Source organism: Staurois parvus, unplaced genomic scaffold (genome assembly GCF_062004578.1).
Source record: "Staurois parvus isolate SC_StPar_1 unplaced genomic scaffold, SC_StPar_1.0 ptg000166l, whole genome shotgun sequence".
In the NCBI taxonomy this organism is placed as follows: Eukaryota; Metazoa; Chordata; class Amphibia; order Anura; family Ranidae; genus Staurois; species Staurois parvus.
Genome location: NW_028317962.1, coordinates 3,975,169 through 4,002,933, shown reverse-complemented (window position 1 = coordinate 4,002,933; position 27,765 = coordinate 3,975,169). Strand labels below are relative to the sequence as shown.

Sequence of the window (27,765 nt, the reverse complement as noted above, 5' to 3'; positions counted from 1 at the left end):
AATATAACAACAACACGTATAACACCTTCAGTAAATCAACCCATAGTCTTGGACTGTAAAGAAACAGTAAAAGCACAATCACTGTGTATCATCATAGAGCAGGGAGCTGAATATCTGTACTAAGGCTCGGTTCACACTACTGCTATGGACTTTTGATGTAATTTTTAGTGCAATTATGTAGTGCGACTTTGATACAACTTTAGGTGTGGTTAGCACATCCTATGGAACAAAATCGCTCTGAAATAGCACCAAAGTAGCACAGGAATCTTTTCCAAATTATTGAGTGAGTGGGCACCATTGATAATAACAGGATTTCTCTGGTCAAGCTGTGTGACTCAAGTCACATCAGAATCGCATGACAATGTGAACCAGCACTAAATGATTAAATATGGTTGCTACAATTTACATATCATTTCAAACTATGCATGGAAATAAAGTATTCAAAACATTAAAGGAGAAGTCTAGCCATAGCCTTTTGGCTATACTTCTTCTGTGGATCACATAGAAAGACTTTACTTTAGGCTGGATTCGCATCTTTGCAGCAAAATAATCTATGGTGCAGTGCCATTTATTTAAAAATCCCCCCCCCTACCACACACATTGCCAAATCTGCACATTAGTGTACCCCAATGCACAAAGGTGAACCTTCTATGTATTGTGACGAAGGATGAGCTTGGGCCTGATCCAAAACCAGGAGGAAGCTGTCAGTGCCAGGTCAATTAGCTGCAGGGCAGGTGGGGTTCCCCCCCTCGGAGTTTCACATGTCCAAAAATGTGAGGTTTCTCATGACATCATTGACGTACTATGAGCATATGTCAATACTACATTAATGTCATTTACATAACATGTCCATATTGGGTAAAAGAAGACATGAGATTCCCCATTGCTTTGTTTCCATGGGAATCCTCTGGCTGCAGCTCATTGGCCCAGCATTGACAGCGGCCTTCGGGGATCAGACCAAACCAGGAGCTGAACCCAAATTCATCACTAATTGTCACTTGCTGAGAAATACACTATTGCATATGCATTGAAAGGTCCATTGTGGTGCTTTGACAGCTCATTCAATATGAATTCTAAAATATATAATATGTGACATAGCACAAGGTAATGTGCTTGCGCAAAACACTGCAAAGAACTGCACCCATCCCTAATGTATATGAAAACTGTAGCAAATGAACAGCAGTTATTACGTCAGTCGGGTTTTGTTCTGTTCTTGAATTTCCACTGGAATCTGATTGGTTGCCTGGTAACAGCTCCATTTTGATCCGACTTTCATTATTCAGCCTAGCGGAGTGCACATTCAATAGGCAGAATTTTCTTTTGCTGTGAAATAAATTCAGATGTACGGAAAAGCTCCAAATATATTCCACTCCCAGTGCTGAGACCAGCAATGTTTTACTTATCAATTACAGCACTTAAATATAAGTGTTTTATGACAAAAGGTTAATAACCCTTTTATAATAAGATATGGCTATGTGGCGTGGAGATAATTTTCCTCATATACAACTGATCCATTTACATTTTGAAAAGCTAGGATGTTAGCTATTGCCAATCAATAAATACAGCTAAGGACATGGAAAACAAATAGCTTTCCTGCAACGCTATCACAGTACAGAAAATTAGAGGGAAAGGTCATGTTATATTCTTATGGGTGGAAATTTTCCACAGCCCTGGAAAAGTACAATAAGACAGGCCATATCAGGGGCGGACTGACCATTCGAGCACTCGGGCAGTGCCGAGGAGCTGGGATTAGTAGGGGGCCCCATGAGATGCCCCTGGTACCTTTCAGTGGCTTTTTCATAGGCTTTTTTGAGTGTGGGTGAGGACACAGGGGCCTCATGATCCCCTATTGCCCGGGGGCCCCATGAGTTGTCAGTCTGCCCTTGGGCCATATATGCAACCTGTGGTTAAAGGAAAGATAATTGCTTGATTCGCTCAACAGTCAGTGTTGATGGGGGAATCCCTCCCATAGCACTATTGTGTTCTGCCGGTGGGGAGCATGGGGAGCCTTCCCCACTGATGGAATACAAAGATCACTGCTGGTGGCTATTGCTGCCCACAGTGATCACATGAAAAAAAATATAGGGACCCAGCGCCCAAGTCCACCATAAAATAGTCCCTTTTCACAGTCATATAGGATTGTTCGTGCTGTAAAATAATCTTCACTTCTCCATAGATTCTCACCACGTGACAAAGCCAATAAAATATTTCAATTCATAAGTGTAACATTAAACGTGTAAACTCCTCTTCCTCTTTCCTGAGGATAGTATCCTCTCCTCATGCAAAATATACAAAAACCACATATGGTGCATTATCTCCATAAATCGTGATAAAATTAAAAGTATTAAACGCATATAAAAAGTGCAACGAATGTGCCAGCTTATCTACCACGTGACAAAATTCCAATATCTGTCATCCTTACTCTTACCCTCCAATCCAAATTTTCTCACTTCTACATAAAATGAATATTGCAGACCTCTTTCTTTTCCTCTTCTTTACTTCTTATTGTGATTCTCCACCCCCCCCAAAAAAAATTATATAATGAATACTGATAGCGCTAGTGTACTCAGACACTCTCTACCTTTGTGATCCCCACAAACCAGTGCTTAATCCAGTTTAGGTGTCCCACCACCTTACAGCTCATGCACCTTACCAAATCCTCCTAGACTCTGGAGCATAACAATCTTATAGACCACCACTTCACCTCTTATATTTGCCTCTATAGCCGGTTTTCCACTTCGGGCTGTAAGCCTTCACTGGCGCCGCCCCGATGACAGGTGGTTTGTACTAAAGTCGACTGATTTCAGTACAACTAGTCTGCCCATAAATTAATCAAAATTCATCCAGTTCCTTCCGAACCAGCTAACGTTTGATCCATCTATGGACAACTTAAGCTGAGCCCAGATATTACAATGCCAGTGTACAATTTACAAACTTTAGATCAGATTTCTGCAAGCCCAAAACAGTCATATACAGTACACTACAATCTTTTTGTATAATTTTGTTCCAGCAGCTCATTTCTTAAGTAGGCCATAGATGGGTAAATTTCAAATGAAAATCCTTAGGAAAAGAATGTTATTAAGAAAGTTTGTTCATTTTCCTAATTATTAATGGGAAAGTTCCTTTTTGATTGCAGTGACAAAAAATTTTGAGGGAGCAAGATGGAAAACAGTGTATGTGGTTTTACGTTCAGTAAAGTCCATTTATTCCAAAATCAATTGGTAAAATTAAACAGAATCTTTTGAAAGACATTTGAATGTATTGAGAATGATCTGGGAAATTTTCCTAAGATTTTTCCTACAAATTTTCATCTAAACTTCTATCTATGATCAACTTTAGGACTAGTCATGAGCTGTGGTTCCTCTTGTTGCCTCCGATCTGCTGTACTGATGTTGGAACCAGTGGAAGAAGCCACAACAAACAGTAGGTATTGGTCATGTGGCAGATTTTAAGACATGGACCATCAGAAAGGAAAGTATTAACCATTCTTAGTTACTCAAGTACCTTGTGTTTGCCTATCTTTGTACTAACTTCAATTTAAAGGACATGTTCACAGATATTTACATACTTTCTCCAACAGCTGAGTCCTACCAGCCAGTAAAAGTCTAGTGCCATGCTGTCTATACTGTCTATACTTCTTAGACTTTAATGGGATGCGACTCCTGTAGTATGGGTAAGTCCCATGGGACTTCACTGCACAGATGTGAGCTCTCATGCACAAGACTTTAACCAGCCATACTGCAGAGAGCTCAGGATGGGGTAAGTAAGGATTTGGGGGAGGGGGTCCACGGTCACACTGTATTGAAGAGAATGGGAAGATTTTTAATCATTTACGAACTTGTCTTTTAAGGGACAATTCCAACTTTAGTAGATTGGAGGCAGGGAGCACCTAAAAATCGGCATTGCTAGAAAAGTAAATCTACTATTAAAAAAAAACAAAACACAAACAGGTCCTACAGGTGAAAGACAATATAATGCTATCCTTTCAGGATGTTTCAAAATATTGTGCTTGTTCTTAAGCACCTTCCAATGTTAGTGGTTTTAGGTTCTTTGTATTTAAATAAATACGTTTGATACAACTATGAGAGCCTATTTTAGGGAGGGTCCTGGGTGGAAAAATCAGAAGAGCCTTAAAATGATGGAGTGATCCATAAGATAGGAAGGAAGGCTAGGTCCTGGTGGAATAATATCTGAAAATGTTGTGAGACTTTCTATTCATTTAGGGGTCATTAAATTTTCTGGTGAGTGCTTCATCTACAAGGGTGGTAAAAGATCACAGATGGTAATAAAGTGGAAGATATAATGATTTATTATGTTTTAAATTACAAGGAGTGAAGCAAAGGAGTTTTCTCATGTGTTTTCATCATTGTTTTCTTGGACATTTATTTGCAAACACTTTATTAGTACACATTTTAATATATATATATATACAGTCATGGCCGAAATTGTTGGCACCCTTGATATTTTTCCTGAAAATCAAGTATTTCACACAAAAAAGGTATTGCATTAACACATGTTTTGCTATACACATGTTTATTCCCTTTGTATGTATTGGAACAAATATAAAACAGAGGCAGAAAAGCAAATATGACATAATGTCACACAAAACCCCAAAAATGGGCTGGACAAAAGTATTGGCACCCTTAACTTAATATTTGGTTGCACACCCTTTGGAAAACATAACTGAAATCAGTCGCTTCCTATAACCATCAATAAGCTTCTGACACCTCTCACCCGGAATTTTGGACCACTCTTCCTTTGCAAACAGCTCCAGGTCTCTCTTATTGGAAGGACACCTTTTCCCAACAGCAATTTTAAGATCTCTCCACAGGTGTTCAATGGGATTTAGATCTGGGCTCATTGCTGGCCACTTCAGAACTCTCCAGCGCTTCTTTGCCATCCATTTCTGAGTGCTTTTTGACGTATGTTTGGGGTCATTGTCCTGCTGGAAGACCCAGGATCTTGGACGCAAACCCAGCTTTCTGACACTGGGCCCTACAGTGCGACCCAAAATCCTTTGGTAATCCTCAGATTTCATGATGCCTTGCACACAGTCAAGGCACCCAGTGCCAGAGGCAGCAAAACAACCCCAAAACATCATTGAACCTCCACCATATTTTACCGTAGGTACTGTGTTTTGTTCTTTGTAGGCCTCATTCCGTTTTCGGTAAACAGTAGAATGATGTGCTTTACCGAAAAGCTCTATCTTGGTCTCATCTGTCCACAAGACGTTTTCCCAGAAGGCTTTTGGCTTACTCAAGTACATTTTGGCAAACTGTAGTCTTGCTTTTTTATGTCTCTGTGTCAGCAGTGGGGTCCTCCTGGGTCTCCTGCCATAGCGTTTCATTTCATTTAAATGTCGACGGATAGTTCGCGCTGACACTGATGCTCCCTGAGCCTGCAGGACAGCTTGAATGTCTTTGGAACATGTTTGGGGCTGCTTATCCACCATCCGGACTATTCTGCGTTGCAATCTTTCATCAATTTTCCTCATCCGTCCACGACCAGGGAGATTAGCTACAGTGCCATGGGTTGCAAACTTCTTGATAATGTTGCGCACTGTGGACAAAGGCAAATCTAGTTCTCTGGAGATGGACTTGTAACCTTGAGATTGTTGATATTTTGCCACAATTTTGGTTCTCAGGTCCTCAGACAGTTCTCGTCTCCTCTTTCTGTTGTCCATGCTTAGTGTGGCACAGACAGACACACAATGCAAAGGTTAAGTGAACGTCTCTCCTTTTTATCTGCTTTCAGGTGTGATTTCTATATTGCCCACACCTGTTACTTGCCCCAGGTGAGTTTACAGGAGCATCACATGCTTGTAACATTCTTATTTATCCGCAGTTGTGAAAGGGTGCCAATACTTTTGTCCAGCCCATGTTCCTCATTGTTAATTTATTTGAGATCTGGATAATAAAATTAATTACCGTGCTGTTTTGTTTTATTATCTGTTTATGAAGGGTGTTGTATATTTATAGCAGCTGAGAGATTAATTTTTTCTATTTTTTTTTGAGGATGTTATTCCATAGAGCAGATGGGTATTTTTACATTAATTGAGATCTAGCTGCTGGGGGGTTGTATTGTATTTATTTACGTATATTATATATTAATATATTAGTATAAACATTTAATTTGATTTTGACTAGAATTTTAAAAGAATATTTTTTATTAACACAGTGGGGGATATTTACTAAAACTGGTGCACTCAGAATCTGGTGCAGTTGTGCATGGTAGCCAATCAGCTTCTAACTTCAGCTTGCAAAAGACCTGTTGATCTTGCCAGCGTTTCAGTGTCCTTGTAAAATCTCACACAACATTATCAACCATCCCAATTATCTTCTATGAGCTGCAGAACACCTCCTATTTATGTTATAGAGCTGAGGAGAGGGTGGGATGTTTGTAGTCCACACAGGGAGGGGAGCCTAGGTGCTCCTTCTTGGAAACAATACAGTGAGTGAGAATTGTCACTCTAGTTGGCAATAAAGAAATAAAAAGTCTGAAAAAAGAAAACTAATGCAGCCAACATAGACTGGTAAACTGCAATATATAAAACTGTTTGTTCTTGGGTTTAGATATACTTTAAACTAATAGAACTTATCTCAACAACTTGTCATCAGTGCTGCTATCATACTCCCTCAAAATCTAGATGGCCAATTGAGGGATCATTTACAAATGTGCATATGAAAAACAATAATCATAATATAAAATGGAATAAAATTTCAGCTTGCCAATCTTTAGTTGTGTTAGCTGCATTCGGTTTTTTTTTAAACGTTTTTTTCCAACTGGTGATCTGGTCAGTGATACACTTCCTGTATTAGAGTTGCTTCACTCTGGATAAAGGAGCACAGGGGGCAACTTTGGACAGAAGCATTGTCAGTCTCAGGAGGTGTGTGTTAATGTGTGGGGTGTTAGGTGTGCTATCAGATTTAAATACACTAACAAATTAAAGCCAAACTCCAACTAACATTTTATAAGAAGTTACAGTAAATAGCTTTTTGCCTTTTCTGATAAATGTTTTGTAAAAATAAATAAAACCTGATCATTGTAAGCACTCCTGTCAGTGTTAAATGGTTTGTCTCATCCCTGTAACTGCTAAATCTGCAGTACAGCTTATTCTTTTGAAAAGCAACAGACTTACTGGTTTTACACCAGGTGGAAATGAAGGATAGAAAGCCTGAAAGAAAAATGCAGAATGCAGCTATCACATCTAAGAAATGGTAAATTGCAATATAATAATCGTTTGCTCATGGGATTTTATCACATAACAAAACAACTAAATTGAAATGTGTACTCACTAAAAATGTGCTGTTACTTTCAGTGAGCACAGATTTATTTCTGAAGGAAAGCAAGTCTAAAGAGAATAATGCATCGCTGTATTTAAACAATTTCTCTACTATATTTAATTTTAATAGTTATTTCTTTAAAGGCAATATCCTGTTTTCCGAGACGTCATCTTCATGTAAGAGCACGATATCATGAAATAATAAGTTAGACATTATTAATTACAACCAATTAATCTTCTTCCCTTGCAATGTGTGAAAAGCTAATTTGCACTCCAGTATCTGAAACCTTGTAAATGTAATTGTTTATGCCTATGCTTTCCACTACATCCTGGCCAGTGACAGTATAGAAGTGCCACACTGAAAATTAATCATCCAGATATAGATTTATTTCAAGAGAAGAGAAAAGATTTTATCACAAAACCAATGCGTTTCAGGGGCCAGGTAACCACAGACTTGGAGAAAGAGAGAAAGAGAAAGAAAGACTGGACTGAATACCAATGTTCATTTTTCACCAGGTGGGTTGTTGTGGCAGCTGTTTGAAGTAGCCTTACCATCTGGTTAAAACCACAACTACATTCAGTGTCTCTCTCCAAGTCCTAAAGAAGATCTCCCTGGTCCCTGAAAGGTGTTGACTTTGTTAGAAAATCTCTTCTCTTCTCTTCTGATGTGTATAATAGTGCTGGACCACTAGAAATTAAAGTTGACTCCAATGGATCTACTCTGAAGTGTTTTTTTTTATTTTTTTAAAGAAGCAGATCTGAGTTTGAGCCTTGGTACAAGTGTACACTATTCTGGTCCTACGGTGCTACCTCTCTGATAGCAACAAAGGAAGAGCTTGACAGATGTGTATACTGAGAAGCACTTGATAAAAAAGTTCATCTCACTTGAAAGCCTTTTTTGACATTGCTGTTAGAAGACGTTAGTCTTCATCAAGCCTTAACATAGGTCCCTTAGGGTATCTTGTTATGGTTTCAGTACCATTGACTTCTCAAGCCAGTGGGGGCTTTTCCCCCCTGAAACTCGTTACCTGTATTAACCGTTACATTTTTCAAAAAGGCTTTCAATTGAGATGAACTTTTGTTTATCAGGCACTTCTCAGTACACACCTAAGATTTTATCTTCTCTTGGAATAAAGCTATGTCTGGAGAATTAACTTTCTGTGTGTTGCTTCAATCTTGAATTATCATCATCACACACCTAGAAGACAGTAGAAACCCTCTGGTGTCCAGAAACTATCAATCCCTAGAATCCCTTAGTGCATCCTGTTGTGGTTTAATTAACATTGACTGCTCAAGCCTTGAAGAAGTGAGAGGCTCTTCACCCCCAAACTGTGGTGGATGTATTTGATGCTCTTAATCATTACATTTTTCAAAAAGGCTTTCAATTGAGATTAACTTTTTTTTATCAGGCACTTCTCAGTACACACCTAAGATTTTATCTTCTCTTGGAATAAATCTATGTCTGAAGAATTAACTTTGTGTGTGGTTCTTCAATCTTGGATTATCATCATCACACACCAAGAAGACAGTAGAAACCCTTTGGTGTCCAGAAATTATCAATCCCTAAAATCTTCCATTTTCTCTTTGAATAAATCTATATGTACATGATTAGCTTTCAGTTAATCTTGGATTGTCATCGTCATAAACCAAGGAGACATTGGAAATCTTTGGTGTCAAGAGACTGCCAATCCCTAGAATATCCTGATCAAATACTTCATTCAACGCCCCCCTTTCCCAGCACCATTACTGTTAACATTTTTTTAAAGCAACAATATGGAAGACATTCCAATTAAATCATACAAGTAGTGTTTTTTCTTGGTTCAGCCCCACTTAGCTATGGTATGCTGTGGAGTAAAAGTAGCCATATATAGGTCTTAGTTTTCTAAATTCCTACACATAACCTTTCTGCTAAAAGCACAGGGGATACCATAAACAGTGCTGGTCTAGTGCTCTTCTACATACTCTTACAGTACGTTATATGGAGAATTTAGATTCACATATCACTTATCAGAGTTTCCCTTTAGGTTTGTCTAGTACATTATCATGTTAGTAAATTGTAAGAGAAAGAAGGCAGCCCAGCCTGATTACACCTGTCAGCAAGTATAACATTGTGCATGAATGATAGAAGGAGTAAAACAGGTGAATAGACGCAGAATGCTGCTATTACTTTAGGTCCAGTTTTCTGCACAATTTACACTTCTAATCTCTAGGCAATCTGCTTTACAATACCTCTGGGGACCTGAATACAATGTCCTATGTCTACACTCCCAGCTTGATGTGTTCCAGGTCAATAAACAGGAATGAGTACAGATGAGGACTCATACAGTACTCAAGCAGTCAATGTAAAGCCAGTTGACTTGTTTCTAACAATAGTGAGAAAAAAGATATATATTGACTATATTCAAATGTGGAGATTGGACACTTTTGGATAAATGTATTAATTGTAATAAAAGTAAACCTATCATGAAAGAAATATGAATGCTTTGCATTGTTGTGTTCCTGAAAACATTACCTGGCTGGTATGCTGGCCCACTGGGGTTGTCTCCCTAAAGGCAAATAGGCTAGTCGCTTTGCTAGGAATCTTTCCCTTAGCTTAATGAATGAGGTGGGGATCTGCTGACTTACATCATCAAATCAAGCAAAAAGACATTTTTTTTAAATTTTCCTTGCATGAGATTGGGTACTCTTTGCAAAGTGAATTTTCAGCTAAGAGAAAATTCCCTTGTAAAGTGAACAGTCTATTTGCCTTTACTGCATAAATCTCAGTGACTGCAATAAGTATCATAATCCAGAACTATATACAGATAATACAATTCAGAGTAGAGTTAGAAGTCATCATTTGCTTGTTTCATGTCAAGGACTCAAAATATTGAAACATGAGGGTTAGCATGGTGGCCAAGCAACTAGCATTTTCAGGGAGGTGAAAAGCTTGGGGATGTCTGAAGATAGCCCCAAGCTTATAGATACTGCATGCCTACTCATAGTTCCAAGTATGTTCTGGCTAGAAGTTCTTAGCCTTGCACAGAAGGAGGAAAGTGGCTCAGGCTGTGCTAAGCAAGATAAAAGAAGTTTTGACCACCTCTGAGAACACTGCTGAGCAGTGACCTTGAGTAACCTCTAAGACGTGGTTTACATATATGCAAATTTAATGCATTTTGAACTGCATCCGATTCACATGACATGTGATCCAAAATCCTTTTCTTTGGAGCCAGTTCACAAATGTGCGGGCTGGCTGCAGTGCAATTTTAAAAAACATTCTGGTTCAGGTACGATTTCCAATGTCATACACTTTAATACTTTACATTGGAATCACACCTGAACCTCTGAACAAAACCGCTGCAAACTTTCCCTACACATATGTAAACTCAGCCTGAATCTGGAGGTCAGCTTGGCAAGGCAGTACTAGAACAATTGTATAATATGGGAGTCAAAACTGAGACTGAAGTTACTAGGGTGGTTAATTGTCCCTGTATCAAGAATAAAGTGGTGGAATCCTTCATGAATATGTGCTCATGTGTGCAAAGCATCAATTCTTTGTTGGCTGAATATGTCATGTCATTGGCACAGTAAATACCCTGACAGCAGAAAATGAGTTCTGGTCTCTATTTCCATATCAACATAACCTAGTATTCTGAGCTCTTGTAACACTGTACAAGATGGAATATTGGTCAACTTTTCGATATTTGCTTAGGGTGATGTTAAACTTGGCCCTCAGTTCCAAAAATACCCATCTCTACAATAACTACAAACCTTCCCCTTTGTAAAGGGGGACTGAAGTGCTGAATCAAAGTTGAACTGATCATCCCATTATAACCAGAATGTAACCTGAGACTAGTACGCTCCTTAAATATAACACCTAAAGTACAGTAACGTAGTTTCCATCACTAGAAGAACCAAGTGCAGTGTCTACTCCCTTAATTGACTCCTTTACCAAATCATTTTAACTGCTAAATTAAAGAACAGTAGCCTACATCAACCAATCAGCAGTTATCTGATCTAATGAAAGTTAAAACCCTATTGGCTAATATGGGTTGCAGCATTTAGCACTCTACACAGTGCTCTATAAAAAGAAGTAAATGCCATATAAAAAGAAAAACAAATGGTTTAAAGTAAAACTGTGACCAGACTATGGCATTACATTATTTACATATTTGCAAGCAGAAAATAAGATTTCAAACAAATTCTCAATGACCTTTGTAGTTACAGGCACTAGGGAACAATATGCAAATATTTAAATGTCCATTTCCTGGCAACAGTTCTACTTAAAAAAATGTTTATTATACATTTTGTTAATTTGTGTAAACTCTTTATTTTACTTAAAATGATTAAAAACCAACACCGACTTGCTGGCAGCCTGTATATAACTGGCTTGGTCAGGTAATCTGGTATGTGAGGTAGGGAATGTGTCTTTCCTTTGAGTCATTCAGGGACATGTGTAATCTTAACTTTCCCATTCTTCCAGTCTATTTCACAGTAAGACTGTAAAATAGTTTTTTGGATCTGTTGGATAAAAATGGTAAATATAAAATACTATATAATTTCTCATATTTGCCTGATTAACAAAATCCTTGATTATTGTTTTTGTTATATAATGTAATTAAAAAATCAAATATAGCTTTTCTCTAAATAAATCAATTATATATATATATATATATATATATATATATTAATATATCAGAATGATGCACACCATGCATCAAATGAATGAAAAAGTCTAATTCAACTTTTACACTTTAAGGATGCAAAAAGTTAAGTCAGAGGAAATAAATGCCCATTTTCTTAGATAATTACATTAGAAACCTCAATTAATTACTTCTGTTCTTTGTGTGCTCTGACAGTTTTTCCTTCCTACACGCCTTTCTTTGTATGTAGTTATTTCCATACCATGGTAAGCACACAGCAGACCAATTACAGAACACCAAGCTGGGATAATACTAGCCTCTCTCCCACGACCCCAGTCAAGATATTCATTTTGTAGACAGAGATTAACATTTATAAGACGCTTTTTATAAATAGAAGAAATTATATATTCCTCCTGTGCCTTAATTATTCATTAAAAGGGTAAAATGGCTCGTGTCATGGATATCACAAATACTGACAGCTTCAAGAAAACATTACACCAGTTAGATTGTTAGTGTAGATTACAATTCAGATTGTTAGACCTGTAATTGTGACACTGTGAGTTAATGACATTGACAGGCTAATGCAGACTGAATACCTAGGATTGGCATAATGGGCGTCAACAGATCCTAGCTCCAGGGGCCTAGTAACTCAATTACCTATTTCATATCTTAGTTTTGAAATAATATTTTGTGTGTAAAGGATAATAAACTAATAGCAGGGATAGAGAATTGGTAGTGTAAGTCATCATCACACACCACTTCCTAAGCCTTGAAATGCCAGAAGGGAGCACCTCCTTCCTCTCTCGGTATTGCAGTAGAGCGCTTGTCCACCACAATCTCTTTTGTCAGTAATATGGGAACCCCAGGCTCCTTGTTATCTTTACATACAGAAAGCCTGATCTAAAAGTGGCTTTATCACAAACATTAAAGCATATCTCCAACCAAAAATAACAAGATGACTATGAATTGCCTGTTAAAAGATAAAATATTAACCAGCCTTTGCTGAAATATTATCTAGATGTTTTCAGTCTGATGGAGGTTTATGCTCTCTAAACTCAGATTGTCCTGGACATGCCCTAGACTGTGACTGGACAATGGAAGGAGAAGCAGCACAGTAAAGAGCTTATCTCTGTGTCACTATTAATTCTCCTTCTATCAGCATGCTTATTGATAGCCCATGAACTCCTTGACCTCTCTGCGGCCTTCGACACAGTCGACCACCCCCTCCTCCTCAAAAAACTACACTCCCTTGGCCTCAGAGATTCTGCTCTCTCCTGGCTCTCATCCTACCTGTCACAACGCTCCTTCAGCGTTACCTATAATGCTACCACCTCCCCCTCACTCCCCCTCTCTGTTGGGATCCCTCAAGGCTCTGTCCTTGGGCCCCTTCTCTTCTCCATCTACACCTCCTCCCTTGGCCAACTTATACACTCTCACGGCTTCAACTACCACCTCTATGCCGATGACACACAAATCTATCTCTCAACCCCCCACCTAACCCCCTCGGTCTCTGCCCGAATCACACACCTACTGAGTGACATATCAGATTGGATGTCGCTCCACTTCCTTAAACTGAACCTCTCCAAAACCGAGTTTCTTGTCTTCCCCCCAGCCCGGACCCCACCCCCCATTGACTTCTCCATCACATCCAACAATGCCAATATCAAACCCGCCCTGCAGGCCAGAGTACTTGGTGTCATTCTGGACTCCAACCTATCCTTCCAGCCCCAAGTCCAATCTTTAACAAACTCGTGCAGACTCCACCTCTGCAACATCGACAAAATACGCATGTTCCTAACCCCAGAAACCACTAAACAGCTCATCCACTCCCTCATCATATCACGACTCGACTACTGCAACTCCCTCCTCACGGGCCTGCCTCGCCGCTGGCTATCCCCGCTTCAGTCGATCCTGAATACGGCTGCCAGACTCATTCACCTTTCCAACCGCTCCGTTTCCGCCACCCCCCTCTGCCAATCCCTCCACTGGCTTCCGATTGCGCAACGGATCAAATTCAAAATCCTAACACTGACGTACAAAGCCGTCCACCACACTGCCCCGAACTACATCACTGACCTAATATCAAAGTACCGCCCAGCATGCACACTCCGCTCCTCATAAGACCTCCTTCTCTCTAGTTCCCTGGTCTCCTCCTCCCATGCCCACCTCCAGGACTTCTCCAGGGTGTCACCCATCCTCTGGAACTCCCTGCCCCAACCCATCAGATTATCACCTACTCTCCTCTCCTTTAGGCGCACCCTGAAAACCCATCTCTTCAGGGAAGCCTACCCCACCCCCTGCTAACTTGACCGACCTCCTCCACTCTTCCTACCACTCCATCCCCCACAGCTATCCTCCTCCTGTGCCACCATCCCCTCCCTCCTAGATTGTAAGCTTGAAAGAGCAGGGCCCTCAATCCCCTCATGTTTTGCATTGTATTGGTATTGTTCTGTCACATGTTCTGTCCCCCTTTGTAATGTACAGCACTGAGCGAACTATTGGCACTTTATAAATACTGTATAATAATAATAATGAACTGACTGGCACCTTTTACTGTTTCTTCCTCTCACACTCCAGTCCTGCTGTACTGCAGTTGATTAATACCAGTTTGGATTCAGATACTTAGACTACTTGCATTTACAAATACACTTAATTATGTAATAATTAATACAGACCTGCATAACCAGTGTCTCCCATTGTGACCCTTCTGGGAGTGTCAATCTCCTGTGCCACCCATTGTGCTCTGTAGTTCTTTCTGCCAACACTAATCTCACTTCTGTATCTTATAGGTATTTCAGGGTTGACTGGAGGAACTACTGGAAATTGAGTGCTACAGGAAATCGACACTCCCAGAAGTGTCAAGTTGCAGAAGAAACTTCAGGCAGTGAAGAGTTTAGTGGTGTGCAGTGTGGAGAGGTAAATATTTACTCTCCTCTTTTCCAATACAGTTGAAATTTAGAATGTAACTTTTTGCAACAGAGTCACATTAAATATATGTTGGTTTCTCACAGTTAACTGCTAGAGTCAGATCTAACTTGGGTGTTTGACTGCAACGGACAACAGAAGCAACAAAGCTTTATATAGTACAGAAAGAATACTCCCAGTAACCCTGTTTAGTGCAAACACAGATAGTAATCTGCTATCCACAAGCAAGACTACACCCTTTCAGCCCCAGCACCTGGAGAGTATTTTGTGAGCACTTGAAATAGGTGTCAAGCTTCTCCCCCCTATTCCCCTTGTTATCACACATATTTAGCTTAGTCATGTCCTGACACTTTCCTCAGTGAACTCCAGAATAAAGAAGATGTGCATGTGTAGTCAGGTGAAGGAAACTTCAAACAAGATCAATGGCAATGGTGAGGCGGCTCCCACATAACAAGGTTTCCCTCGATGGGCACCCAACAGTAGCTCAAACTAAAGAAATACAGAAAGGAGCACCAGTCCAAGACCCAATGAAATAGTCCAGGATCATTTCAATTATTGGTAAAAAATATATACAAAAACAGCCAATGTGTTTCGGTGGCAACACCACTCCCTCTTCATCAGCACTCAATACAGGATAAAAAATGGTTGGAGAAAACAGCGACTTAAAGTGGAACTTCACTGCATCTGATCACCGCATACCAAGAGAACTATTTATTTAATTTGTAATATTCAAAGCAAACTCACCCTTCCATCCATGTCTCCATGTAATCACTTAGAAAAAACACACCCTTGCATTTTTTGGTCATGACCATCTTGAGTAAAGGCAAATGAGTAATTTAGCATTTGCTTCTTGGAATCCATCTGCCCTTAGCTTGGGCATGCAGGCAGGAGGGTGTGCTTAGGTGAGAAAATCCCCTCCTGAAGACTCTTGGGATGCATGACATATTTTGTCTAGGCATGGAAACTAGGAAGTAACTTAAGAAATGTAAAAGACAGTTTAAAACAAGTAAATATGTTTAACAATTCTATATTAGAACCAATATTGAACTCTTCTCATGGAGTAAGAGTTTGATAGTAGTTTCTGAACAACAGAGTGTTGAGCCCTGATGAAGGGGGAGTGGCACTGACAGTAGTTTCCGAGCAACAGAATGTTGAGCCCTGATGAAGAGAGAATGATATTGTCCCCAAAATGCATTAGTAATTTTTATATAACTTTTTTTGCCAACAATTAAAATGATCTTGGCCTCTTTCATCCAGTATTGGTCTGGTGCTCCTTTCTGTATTTCTATGGTTTGACTTTCCTTAGTAAAATGGCGTAAAGGTACCTATGCATGATTTTAGATTCTAATACTGCTTCTCCTTTATTCTTCAAACACTGCAAGATTTTTGACAGGTTTTCTGCTCAAACTATTTAAGCTACACTTCACCTTGTTTTCAAAGTACCCAGGTGTCAAGTTTTCTCTGTAGTTGAGAACAAATCATCTATAGGAGTTTTGTTAAAAATGAAGGAAGTGACTATTATTCTAAATGCAATTCCATTATATTTAGCATCAATTAAATACATTGGTGCTCATGTTGATCTGAAACAAAGTTATCACACAACTAACAAAGGCACACAAAAAATAATAATGTTGAAATAAGCAGTGTTTATTAACGGAACCTTACGAACAACAAGTAATGAATGTGTATTATTGTCATACAGTATATAACCATGTAGACAGTTAAATGATAATGGACAGGACACCATACCAAACAAAGACAGCTGAATATTTCCAAAGGCTTACATGACAATAAATATATTCATTAAGCTACAGATACACATATAGTTGTGTAGGCACTCAAGGGTCTAAAAGCAGGACATGTTTAATATATATTATTTCGATGGAGTGAAATCTTGACAAAGGTGGACTGTGCTTTATCAAAACGTTGGATATAATACACATGTTTGGACATATTCCCTTGTTTTAAGACCAGTATTTGCCTACACAAAAGATACGCTTATCCATTCATGTTATTCTGCTGCACAGCACCCAGGCAGATTTCACCGAACACTGGGCATAGACTACCACAGGGTATTTTTTTAAAAAGGTATGAAAGGTATCCCCTATGTTTTCACTCTTCTGTTATGATCTATGGCTAACATGGTACAATAACTTACTACTGAAACGTTAAAAATGATTAAAGTTTTCTATATGATCAACACATGCAATAACAGGGTTTAGTATAAATGTAGGCACAACAGTCTTATCATTAAATTGCCACAAATGCTGAAAAAAGTGTCACTGCAAAATGAATAACCCACAAGGTTAAAAAAAAACCTTACTGCAGGGACTTTATAGCTGATATATAGGTAATTTATCACATATGTGTCTGTTTCTTACACATGCGTGTTTCTTATTTATCCCACTGTCTTGAGCAGGTTTATGTTCTACCTCTAACTTGAACCCATTGAACAAAATTGTAAAAAGAAAATCAACACCACACCATTTACAATCACACAAAAAGAACAACAAATCACATTACATTTTTACTTTCTTTACATGGAAATGATATGACAATATGTTTTATACATTTGTGTTTCTCTCTTCTTTATCCCTAGGTACTGCCAAAACATTCCTCAAAGTACGGCAATGAAAACTTTTGTTTGTATATTTTTGTTAAAGTAGGGAAGGGTTAAAAATTCTGTCATGTTTTAATGCCGTCTGAGGTGGATTTCACTTGAGAAAGGGGTTTTTACTCCAACACGTTGTCATTTCCACCTCCATCTTATCCTGTACTTTAAGCCTGGATCTCCTGCCTGTTCTAATGAAAATGTATATGATGCTTGTAGCTGAGAGTTTGTCTTTGTCTATAGAGAGGAACTGTGGGGAGATCTTGTGCATGTACTACAATTTACTGTTATGTCTTCCTTTCATAAATATACAAAACTTGAAAAGTTAGCTATCTGGAGAGCAGCCTATTGTTTATTAAATTATGTCTGTTTCCCAGTTGGGGAAATTTCATTTCAATAATTGTTGTTTCTTTAGGACAAGATATGAGTAAAGTCTCTCCAAAGCCTGACAGATTTGTGTTGCTGTTTGGGTACCAGGAGGCATATCCCCAGCGCTTGGCCATCCTCAGCTCTGTTGCCCTACTTCCAAAGAAAACCCCTCTTGGATTGGATTTAATGGCCATATCATCATTTTGATACAAAATTCAAAAATGACAGAATAGGACTGGGGGTGAAGGTCCATACAATAAGTCCCCAGCTGCTTCACAATGCCTCAGCAACCAATTTACAAACTGACCACAAACACATCCTAATCCATTAAATATCAGGTCAACACACGTGGACCACACTGGAGAGAAGATACCACATCCAAAATGGGTCCCTGATGATTTCACATCATTACCAAATTGACCATCCTCAAAGACCCTCAACCCACTTACCAGATAACATGACTTCAAATCAGGTAATCCTACTTCTGGTAATATAGGGCAGTGGGAAGTTAACTCAACGTCAGAAAATCTCCAGCTCCTTCCTTCAAACCACCCCTGGAGCCACTCCTGCCAGAAGTATGTCCACCTAACGAAATAGGTGCACTCTAACTAACCTTCATTTACCAATTTACATTTCTAACTCCCTGACCTCCTTCTGGCCTGTCTTTATATATATGAAAAATGGATGGTTTTGGATGGTGTTCTACCTTCAAGGGTCAGTTCACCCACAACATTTCTGTTACATGTAGAGCTTGGTGGCATGGGAAAACACCTCCTTCATCTGGCTTTTTTTCCACACACCTAGAGGTGCTGGTTGGTCACATTGCCACTTTTTCCTATTCGTTCACAATAATATTAGGTGAGTGAGACCCACTTGTAAGGGCTGCAGAAGATATGGAAACTCAGCCATGCAGATCTCACTGCCTGAGGAAACCATTAGGAAGTTTAACCCTTAAGCATCTACCGAAAACTTAAATATGAGTTTGGGATGCACTGCCCCCTTAAAGCCTAATTTCTACTAAAACATTTTTAGATTTGGATAAAGTAAGGAAGAATTAGAACCTCTTTCAGTTGTTCAGTTATGTCTGTGACTCTTATTTCTTCTCACTGGCTATTCTGTTACCTTTAAATCAGACAGGGGTTGAAAAAAATTCCCAATGAGGCCACAGACAGCAATTAAATCCTGATAGAGGTTAATAACCCTTCTCAATCCTTTTGTGATTACTGCTGTCCGTATCATGATAGAGGGAGATTTCCCATCTGTCTGACACCCAGGAAATAGACTGAAAAGGGTTGATTTACTAAAGGTAAATACCCTATTCACTTTGCAGGGGGAGCTCCACATTACAAGGGAATTTGACCAGAGCTTAGTGAATGAGGCAACTCAACTGTTGGCTTCCATCATCCAAGCAAAAATGCTGTTTTTGTATTTTCCTTGGACGTTATTGAATATTCTTTCAAAGTGAAATTCACTAAGCCCTGGGGAAAATTCCCAAAGTGCAACTTCCCTTGTATAACAAAGAGACAATTTTGCCTTTAGTAAATCAACCCCAAAATGAGGAGAAATATCCTTAACAGGGACATAGACAGGAATGAAAACTTAATAATACACAGTTAAATGTAAACACCCTACTCTTCATAGGGACAAACCTTATAAAGGAAAACATGGCCAATTTTTATTCAAGGATGCATTAATACATTATTTCTCACTTAGCCATTGCGTTTCGGGCTTTTAGTATACTGTGTCTCTTTCATCAGTGGTATAAACAAATCCTATAAAAACACAATCAGAACCATATATGAAAAAATCTGACAAAGAATAAAAGGTTCACAAATTAAATATATGATGAAATATATGAAGAAAAAATTATATATATATATATATATATATACTTGTTGCTGTATATTTAAGGAAGATGTATTTTGGCTATAGTTTGTTCTGAACTCCTGTGACCAGTTTTCAGCTGATAGTAGGCTGATGTCAGTTGACATCACTCAGCCAGTCCAGGCTCTCAATTGATCCCAACTTTACAGTCAGGATACACCCAGATGTTTGAACCGGCAGCTTGCTCAGCCTCTCAGTGAGTTAAGCCAGCAGCTCTCGCCCCCTACACAGGCCAGCACTCCATTGAGAAATGGAGGGGAAGAGCAGAGAGTCAGTGACTGACAGTCACCAGCTCTTTGCTCACTGAAGGATGAAAACTGAGCCATCAGTCATAGAAGTGGCGGGGGACAGCTACAGCGGTGAGTATACATGTTTATTTTTTTTTAAATCCATACTTCTCTTTAAAATATATGATGAAATACATGAAAAAATATACATACAGTATATGTAATTTTTAAATATATTTGTATTTATAGAGAAGGACATTTCGTGTTTTGCTGTATGTTATTTAATGTCCACTGTACAAAATTCCCTTTTTGAGCCCCAATGGGTTGTTCATGTGTAGCCTTTTTCATATGATATTCGAATGGTTTCTGGTTTGCCTCCAGATTCTTTTCTCATATCAGCAATTAAAAGCTAACAGAGGTTCTAACCCTTCCCCACTCTTTCCAAAGCTAAGAAACAAATGTTATTGGGCTGTAAAATATTTTCAATTACAACATAAATTGCTACTCGCCTAAATTAAAAATGGTTTATCTTTACTTAAGGGAACAAAACTTTACATATTTATTATTGAATCCTTTGATGGACTTGGTGGATTTGGAGATAACTCCCACTCTCGCTAGCTGCAGTTTTTGCAGTTGATGCACAGTGTTAGATAAATACACAGTAATGCAGTGTAAACAACGGAAAATGTGTTACAGCACCATGAGAACATTCTTCACGGTGAGATGCTACATTGTAAATTCCCTATAAAGAGCTTAGTCTAAAGTCATTCAAAACTACACATACTTATATAGACAGTATAGCAAATATGTCTTATACACACATGCACACACACACACTTCTGATTCAGCTCAACATATGTACCGAGATTAATTAGCAAAACAGGCATTTACGCAATGCAAAAAAAATACACCCACGCAGACCCTCTCACACACGGGCACCTCGCGATTTGCTGTTGATTCGCTTATGCTGGCTGGAAGCCCCGTGTGACAGCAGCGTCGTGGGCTGGTTGTTGGGGTCGGCTGAGCTATTAGATATCATGCTCTCCTTGTACTTGCTCATCAGAGACATCTTAGCATTCTCACCTCCCGAGGACGCAGAATTCAGAGCGAAAACTGGAACAACAAGATGTGGAGAAAATAAAAGAAAATTACTTGTGTGATTGGCACACCAAAATTGTTGCAGTTATTCAAGGACATTAAAAATGACAAATAATATAGCTATGCTACAATAGAGCAGGCAGGTAAATGCAATTTTTTATTTTCAGGAACTGTCAGGCTAACAGGTAGTAATTGCAGCAGCCTAACAGGAACCCCTAATTGTGCATTCAAAGCTAATACTAGCTAAAAAGGTGTGGAGAGTATCATTTTGGATGTTAGAAGCGATTTTGTTAAAAGAATCACACATTTGGAGGCGTTTGTTTTGTTATGAAAGTAAATGGGGCTAAATGTGACCATATTACAATAATGGCACAAGGAAATACGAGATAAATTTAAAGCTGAATGCCAGGAAGATACAAAAAATACAAATTAATGCAGCTCAGTATTCATTAAAGTTGTCCAGGCTAATATTATCTAATCTTAAACCTGCTCCCACCCCCATTTTAATACCTATACTAACTACTCTGTAAAGGAAAGATGCTTATACTTACCTAATCTAGGGGCGGTGCAGTCTGGTTATGTGATCTCCCCAGCAGCCGGCTTCAGAAGAGGCAGCAACAACAGCTGCAATGCCTGGGTAGTGATGTCACCCATAGACTTACTATGGGGCATCTTTTATCCGCTGTCCCTCCTCTCCCCTGAAGCCAGCGCTGGGACCCAATCACAAGACCATACTGGATCACCCTTAGATTAGATATGTATACACATCTTTCCTTTACAGCAAAATTTTCTAAACAAAGGGCCAGTTTACCGGCTTTCAGCCTTTAGGGGGGTCGGACTGTGGTCATTGGGAGTAGAAATTGTCCTGCGTCTTTGGGAGTAAATAATGCATCTTTGGCATTAGGGGAAGGATTAGTGTCCTATTCTTGGTGTAAGTTGGAGAAATAGTGCCCCATTGTTGGTGTCAGTGGGAAGAATAGTGCCCCATTGTTAGTGTCAGTGGGTGGAATAGTGTCTCATGGTTTGTTTCAGTGAAAGGAATAGTGCCCAATTGTTGGTGTAAATGGGAGGAATAGTGCCCCATCATAGGTGTCAATGGGAGGAATAGTGCCTGTTGTTGATGTCAGTAGCAGGAATTATGCCCTCCTTGTTGGTGTCAGTGAGAGGAATAGTGTCTTGTATCAGAAGGAAAAAAAATTGCCCCAAGTGCCGGATAAGGGCAAGCATAGGGCCACATCCGTCCCCCGGGTCATAGTTTGGAAACCACTGCTTTACAGGATAGTTAGTTAGAATGGGTGTGGAGCAGGTTTATGCTTAGATAGTATTAGTCAGGACTTCTGCTTTAAAACATGAGTTTAAATAAATGTGTTTTTAAAGACTTGCATTGTGAGCTCCTCAATATGACACAGCATACGCTTCGTGTAATCTCATTACAGGAGAGCTCAGAGTGGAAAAGGTAGAAGCAGCCTAAGGACCCAAACAATTGTGCTGCATTGCTAAAAAGATGCATACTGTTAGGAGTAGAGAGCACAGTGACAGAAAGATGAGCTCATCAGGTTGTTGCTTCTCTTTTTGCTCTTTAGTCAGAGGCTGATGGAAGGACAAGACCTGGTAAGTGTTAAATAAAATCAGGTTTCCTGGTCTGACAGATGTGGCTGTGCTGTGTGGCAGGGCTGTATAAATCTCAGGAGTGAGAAGGATAGAAATACAAATCCTTTGCCAGGTAATACAGCACACTTATTACTATTTTATCTGCGTGTTTAGCTGTTTGTTTAGAGTTCAGCTTTAAAGAAAGTCTGAATTAAAGAAACATGTAGACTGCCATTGCAGATAACCTTTTGAAAATGCTATGTGCCTGACGTTTTATGTTTCCCTCAACTGGATCAAGCAAGCAGATCGGAAAATTGATTATGGAAAGTGATGAAGTTATTAGAGCAACATGACAACTAGGGAACTGGCATTTTTAAAAGATGTCAGCAATGGCAGCCACTGTATTTACTTTAGGGGGTAAGGTGGGTCTGCACCGCTTCATCATTTGTCAGTTTGCAAAATAATCCCTAAAGGGGAGACATCTGACCACCTTCAAGATCTCACCCCTGTCCTTGTTAGTGTTAGAGGGCGCTTTTTCTCTCTATTGAGCCAGAATGTCACCTGACCTATGCTTGATTCATTATATAAATGGCCACTACAGGTGGGTGAAAACAGGACAAACTCTGCTCAAACATTATAATTTTGTATTTCTTGCTAAGAATATAGTGAGAAAGCTTGGCCTTAAACGATAGTTGAGACCACATGCTGCCAATTCTACAAAGTTCTGTTCAATCCAGTCTCTATTAATCATTTCTCTACACACACATCATTTATGATATAGCATAAAGTAATGCCATAGCTTCTCTTCTCCCAAGGTATAAATACAGTTATGCATGTACTGAAAGCAGAAGACAAGGTACCAACCATTCTAAGGTTGTTCTGTGTATGCTGGGGTATATTGAGGATAGGAGATGTATGACTGGTTTGCAGGAACAAGGATACAATTGTTCAGTTTTTGTGAATGCTAAATCGTGATGTTACACAACTGAAATAGTAATTATAATATAATGAAGCAAGTCATAAAGTGCTATAAAAATGATAAAACTGATAACGGTATGCTAAAACCCATTTTTTTAAATACTGGACAAAGTGATGTAGCACTCTCCTACCATAAGATGCTAGACAGATTCAGTTTTTGGCTCCTTCTGTAGTTGAGGGAGCAGTGATTGTTTGTTCTGGCCTGCTCAGAGTTTCACAGGCTGGAAGTTTTATTGCTTTCCCCTGCCTCTGGAAGAAGCCTCCAGAACATAGGGAGGGAGATTCAAATGACCAGCCTGAATGTTTATCATGGCCTGTCCAATCCCTGGAGAGGAGTGAGCAGAAGGTGGATGGAGGGATAATCTGAAGCCCCAGAGAGATTGTTCTCTCTCCCCAGGAGGGTTCCAAGCCTTGGGGGGGGGGGGGCTTCTGCCGCGTTAAGGTAGCTCGTAGACTGTGTAGCTGATTTTGAGGTCTCATAGGTCTCAGGGCTGAGGGCCTGGAGAGATCTTCCTGAAGAGCTGGCTGTGGGCCTTCACCATAGTGATCAGGTCTGAAGAAGGATTGTCTCCCTCACTGGATTATGTCCAGAGAAAGCTGGTGGGTGTGCAGCTGTCCTGGGGACTTGTGAGTTATGGCCCTGAACTGATTCCTGGTGACTGTGTGTGTTTTGGGATATGCGTGCCAGAGGTAGCTGTGGAATGAGACAGCTCTCATAGAGTCTCAGAGTACAGGCCATTCCCCTGTCCTCAGCAGAATCCTGGAGTGGGAGCCTAGACAAGAGTGTCCATCTGTTTACTGTGTTGAATTTGGAGTAACCCATGTCCTAACCTCTCTCCTGTGATGGAATGAATAAACTGGTGCTTGTAGTGGTGGGCAGCCTCTGTACTATTAGGGAGGAACCAGCTATTCCCAGCAGGGTAAAGCTACAGTAGGAAAGGAATAGAAACCATATCAGGGAAATTTATTGTTGTCTTTTTTTCATTCCCACCCAGGGAAATGTTGTGCCTCACAAATCATTTTAACGGAACCTCTGATGGGCTGGTGATTCTCATTATATTTGGATTTACCTGATGGCACCACCCGTCTCTTATCACTTCAGCACTTAAGCCGGCCAAAAGATGGTTCAATTCGAATCATCTATAGGCAGGCTGATTGCACCAAAGTACCCAAGTCAATTGATGTACAACTTGTGTTCAACCAGCAAGTCAAATTTTATATACAATTATTGCTAGAGGCTATTATCGTGTTCTCCTGGCAGGGGCAGTTCCCCCCTCCCACCTGCTGGGAGAACACAAAGCTCTGTGGAAGGGATTCCCCCCATCAACACTGACTGTATTAATGAGGGAATCAAGTGATTTTCTTTCCTGCAACACGTGGTTGCAGGAAAGAAAATTGCATCATGTAAGGCCTACTCTTAAAATGTATATAGGTTCAGGGTGTACCAAAACACTACTGCTGTACTACTCCATCTGGGAAATATACCCCTTTAGATTTGCCTTTCAGTTCACTGTCACTGGGAAAATTCCAAATTTTATAACAGGAGGTTCCAAAGGTTTTGGAGATATTTTTACTTACTTCAAGAAAATAAATGAGGGGAACTCTTCAGCTGAAAAAACATGACTGAGCTTCTAACTATTTAACACCCTATTAAAAACTAAAGAAGAAAAAGTTTCGGCTGAAGATACAGTTTAATGCACATTAAAAGATTAATCATATTATGACATTTCGATTCTGCTCATGCTTCCCTCATCATTACACCAGTAAAATCTCCTGATCTTTACATTACCATCAAACACTATCATTTTTGCCTTTTTTGAACTTCTAAAGTAAGAAACCTAATGAGCGGCAAACAACCTTTAAAAAAATTTAGCTGTATTCTTAACTTGTTCCCAGAGATGCCAGTTCAGATAGTTAACATAAAAGCAACGGGAGGTGGGAATACTGTCAGAGGATTTGAGGCTGTACATCCCGTTTACAATCCCGTAACATCTGCACTGCACCTCAGAGGGCTGCCCCATTTTTCTTAGTGTTTAGAAAATTACCTAACACCATGCAAATATAAAATTAGACTGTCTTGAAGCAATAAAGTGATATCATACTGGGAAATATGGAAATTACTAATCCATTTATGATTGTTTTTTAGATCACTGCCCATTTCTCTACATATTTGAGTTAATACATGTCTAATTATATATCTCACATCCATTTTATAAGCACATTTTGATCAGATAACTTTTTTTTGTATACATGATATGCACATAAATGTTAAGTGCTCTTAGCCATTAGATGATGCATGTTCATGACAAATCTATTGTATCTCTGACATACGCACATGCTCATTATCAGAGTCTGGGAGCGTGGCATTTATCTCCACATTTATAGCCGGAAATTGATATAGACAATACATCTTCAACACAGACTCACTGACTTTTTGACTCTGGCATCCTGACATCATTTATTATGATCAGCTTGATTCAGTACCCATGCATGGTTCTCAGTGCTATATGATTAAAACTAAATACATTTTATATATATATATATATATATATATATATATATATATATATATATATATATAAATTATAATATTATATTATATGTGTTTGTTTTAAAATATAAATCCACCTTTTTATCATTGCTTAAAAAGCAGAGCAGTATCATAATGCTTATCATAAAGAGTTTTGCAGAGGAGGTATGAGTGAATCTGCCTGATTTTGTCTCACAGTTTTGTGAATACTGCTTGTAAATTTTAAAATAAGGATTATGAAACTTGAGCAGTGCCACAGAAATTTATACATTGTGGACAGAGCTGCCAACACTCTATGGAGGAGATTTACTAAAATTGGTGCACGCAGAATCTGGTGCAGCTGTACATGGTAGCCAATCAGCTTCAAAATTCAGCTTGTTCAGTCTGGCTTTGACAATAAAACCTGGAAGCTGATTGGTTTCTATGTAGAGCTGCACCAGATTTTGCACTCTTTAGTTTTAGTAAATGACTCCCATGTGTCCCTATGTTTGCTAACGTGTATATTCTTTGTGTCAGTAGTGTGGCACTTAGTCCTGTCTGTGTGAACTCAATAAAAAACCTTATTTTTAAATCATATATTGTATATGTGTCATTAACTCATATCCAATAAATTAATTATAATGTGTGCCCAAATTCCTAGTATTGTAAATAAATGTGAGATTTATTTATATTTATGCTATATCACTATATATTTTGTAGCATTGGGAGCTTGATTTTAACTCTCATCTAGTGCACTGCAGTTGTCATTGACCCATTGGGGTAGATTTACTACAACCAGAGATTGCAAAAATCTGGTGCAAATCTGCATAGAAACTAATGAGCTTCCAGATTTTAATGTCAAAGCTTAATTGAACAAGCTGAAGTTAGAACCTGACCTGCTACCAAACACAGCTGCACCAGATTCTGAGTGCTCCAGTTTTAGTAAATCCAATTGAGTTCTTCATAGACTGTGTGTATTCTGAAAGCACATAAAAGATGCACCATGTGTTACTTTGATGCGCTTTCAGGAGTCAATGGAAAACCACCTAAAACCACATGTGAAATGTGAATAAACCCACTCTAGCAGGCTTCATTTGAAAATGTGCAATTTGTGAACTGGGAGGATGCCTGGGATTTGTCATAAACCTATGGTAGTGGAGAAGACCAAAACCTAAACCTTCTTGGGGTAGTTTCTCAATTACAAATGTTTACATTTTTCTTGCTTTGTAGAGAAAACTTAGGTGCTTGTAACACTGAATAAAATCATCTGTATACAGTGCAAACCTTAAAACAATTCACACTAAATACAAAGGATACAATAAAAGGCCTGTACATCTGTAGCAAAAATGAATAGAAAAACAGACATTCATTATTTTGTTTATCTTTCTACTTCTCACTGCCCTCTCAACCACATCTGTACCAGAGCCTTTCCCTTCTAGAATTTCAGAATGCGCTATAATATGGTATCACTGGTAGCTGTGCACGCCCCATCAGTGGAGTTCAGGGTCAGATGCTGGTTGGATTTCTCTATATTTGTGTTTTCTTTCAGAGTTGTATCCCTGTCAGCAAGCGATATATAACACATTACTCCAGTGATCTATTCTTGCAGAGAGATGGATGAGATCTGCCCTGTTCAAAGATGGCAAAATGAAATGCAAAGGAATACCTGG

At 39.1% G+C, this 27,765-nt stretch overlaps 1 protein-coding gene across 2 annotated transcripts in view; it reads right to left on the bottom strand.

The window, feature by feature from the left end:
• Positions 1–27,765, bottom strand: part of ASTN1 (astrotactin 1) — a 715,149-nt gene that overhangs the window by 220,869 nt on the left and 466,515 nt on the right. For both annotated transcript variants that reach the window (XM_089676329.1, XM_089676330.1), the window contains exon 4: positions 20,860–21,033. In XM_089676329.1, coding sequence (XP_089532455.1) covers positions 20,860–21,033 — 174 coding nt within the window. The remainder of the gene's footprint in view (positions 1–20,859; positions 21,034–27,765) is intronic.